The sequence below is a fragment of the Montipora capricornis genome, chromosome 14 (genome assembly GCF_036669925.1).
Source record: "Montipora capricornis isolate CH-2021 chromosome 14, ASM3666992v2, whole genome shotgun sequence".
In the NCBI taxonomy this organism is placed as follows: domain Eukaryota; kingdom Metazoa; phylum Cnidaria; class Anthozoa; order Scleractinia; family Acroporidae; genus Montipora; species Montipora capricornis.
Window position 1 is genome coordinate 9,839,554 of NC_090896.1, and position 2,500 is coordinate 9,842,053.

The following is a 2,500-nucleotide window of genomic DNA, read 5'->3' on the forward strand; positions in this document are numbered from 1 at the left end:
AAGATCAAAGCACTGGAATGCATGGAAATATTAACACTCACACACAACGTTTTAAATATATATTTATATAGCTTGCCTACGAGAGAAAATCAAAGATCAAACATAGGTTTTCCCTAACTCTGAGTTTCACGCTTACGCGATCGTCACATGGCGAAAGCGTGAGATTCAAAGTTACGGACAAAAAGTCGATTATTTAAGTGTCTAGTCATCTGGCGCTGGAGCACTAATTGGGGAAAATGGAACCTGAAATCAACACATTAACGCAAGTCAAATCACAGGCAGCCCAAGCTCGGTATATTATTTATAGACCTTGTATGGGATAACATACTTTGAGCTTATTTTGCGATGTCGTTTTTACAACTAACGACATCGCAAAAATTCGAAAGCCACAAACCCGTCTAAAACGGACACAAATTTGCCCTCCGATTGCACAGAAAAGACGAGGACAACCGTATGTAGAGGTAAGCGAACTTTATTTCTACATTGACAGCTTATTTTAGCATTTATAAACTCAAAGTATGTTTTCCCATACAAAGTCTATAAATCGTATACCGAGCTTGGGCTGCGTGTGGTCAAATCAAATGCTTATTTTTGAGGAGAGGGAAAACCGGTGTACTCAGAGAAAAACCTCTCTGAGAAGAGAAGATAAGAAACAAACTCAACCCACATATGACGCCGAGTCTGGGAATCGAACCCGGGCCACATTGGTGGGAGGCGAGTGCTCTGCGCACCGACCTATGTTTTATCTTTGATTTTCTCTCGCAGGCTATTACAACGCTCTGCAAACCGCATCGAGCACTTTCTCTCAGCGGAGACTGAATCACTTGCACTTTAAATAAATATCTATAAATATCTTCAGCAAAATAGCTATTGAGAGCGCAAAAGACCCAAGAAGAAGAAGAAGAAGAAGAAGAAGAGGCCGACCGTAGTCGAAGTCAACCCAAAGGCCCCTTTTTTCTTTAGCTTCTACAGTAACTTACGGCATCTACCGTAACTCACTACAGGGGTGGATGCCGCTCCTAACCCGTTGCATGCACAACTTCTCTCCAATAATACAGGTACTCATGTTACCCACCACGAATGGATGGAAAGCTGAGTGAATTTTGGAACGCACGAGCTGGGATTCGAACCCGGAGCTCTTGAATGCAGTCCGCGAGCGATACCCACAACGCTACGCGCGCTCCAAAAGACCCAAGCAATTCATTATATCATGATTGATTCTAGCTAGTCCTGCTTGTGTTAATATGATCATTAGTTTTCTAATAGTTGCTGTTTGTCCATTCACTTCACACCATGTTTCCAAGGCTTTACAGCAGCGTTCATAGTCAGAGCTCTCTTCCTCCGATATAATATCAATTCTTCCCGATGTCAGGTGAAGTGTCCGAGCAAGTCTCTTCCACAGTGTCTCAGCGTTCTCAGAAACTTTGGATATTACCATCCTGTTTGATTGTAGTGGTGACATGACGGCTTCGCGGCCTTAAGAAATAAAATGAAGAGTTATCTTACATTGTGGGAAGGAAGCTTAGAGGATCAAAACATTTTCCCTTCACTCAATCCCGTCCTTAAAGAACTCCGTACCTCCCTTTTGAACACTTTGAACACTTTATTTTAGGGTGCATAATTACAGCAAAAAAACTGTAATCTCCCTTATGGCCCAATTAAACTAAATACCAATAACTAAAATATTAAATTAATAAATTATTCAAATACTAAAATATTAAGGAACTAAACTACAAAATACGAAATACTAAAATACTAATTGAGAAGTAGTTAAATACTATAAAACTAGAAACTAAAAATGTCACCATATAAGCTAAAAAACTCTGTCAATCCTAAAGGTATCAGGCTTAAATTTGCACATTATTAAATCAAAGTAATTTTTTCTGAATTTTTTTGCACTTGAAAAACAGACAAAGTCTCTATTACTGGTAACAACATTCCAAATTTTAACAGCATTATAAAAGAACATGCGCTTCATGCTATAAATGCGTTAATTTATAAATGCGCTATATGCGTTAATTTAGAAATTCCTCTATCCACCAAAACGTCCCTCCTTTCTTCCGTTCGTTGATAAAACAATTCGTCTAATTAAGGCTCCGTCCACACGTATCTGGAAATTTTTGTATCCGCGGTAGCCGTATCCGTAATTTTTCGAGTGCGGTCTCCAGAGCTCGAGTGGACATTTTTGAAGACGCTGGGAATAGGCCATTTTCGAAATATTAATTATTCAGCTTGATAGTGAGGTAGTGAGGACAAAAACAATAGAAACACGTTGTAGTTAATGTGAAAAATATTTACATGTCATCCACTTTCCTTTGTTTATGTCCTGACTGCCTCACCATCAAGCTGAATTATAATATATCGAAAAAGGCCTATACAAACAAAAGAAAGTATTTGCATAAAAATCGAGATCAATTCCCGGACAGGAACCCATGACCCGGAGCCTACAACTCTACTGTGTTCGTGTAACGGCGTTTTTACAGACCGATTTATTTTTAGA

At 39.1% G+C, this 2,500-nt stretch overlaps 1 protein-coding gene across 1 annotated transcript in view; it reads right to left on the reverse strand.

The window, feature by feature from the left end:
- Window positions 1-46: 46 nt before the first annotated feature.
- LOC138031353 (uncharacterized) overlaps window positions 47-2,500 on the reverse strand; it is a 20,371-nt gene continuing 17,917 nt past the window's right edge. Inside the window, exon 12 of the mRNA XM_068879058.1 lies at window positions 47-1,476. Coding sequence (XP_068735159.1) covers window positions 1,172-1,476 — 305 coding nt within the window. The 3' untranslated portion in view covers window positions 47-1,171. The remainder of the gene's footprint in view (window positions 1,477-2,500) is intronic.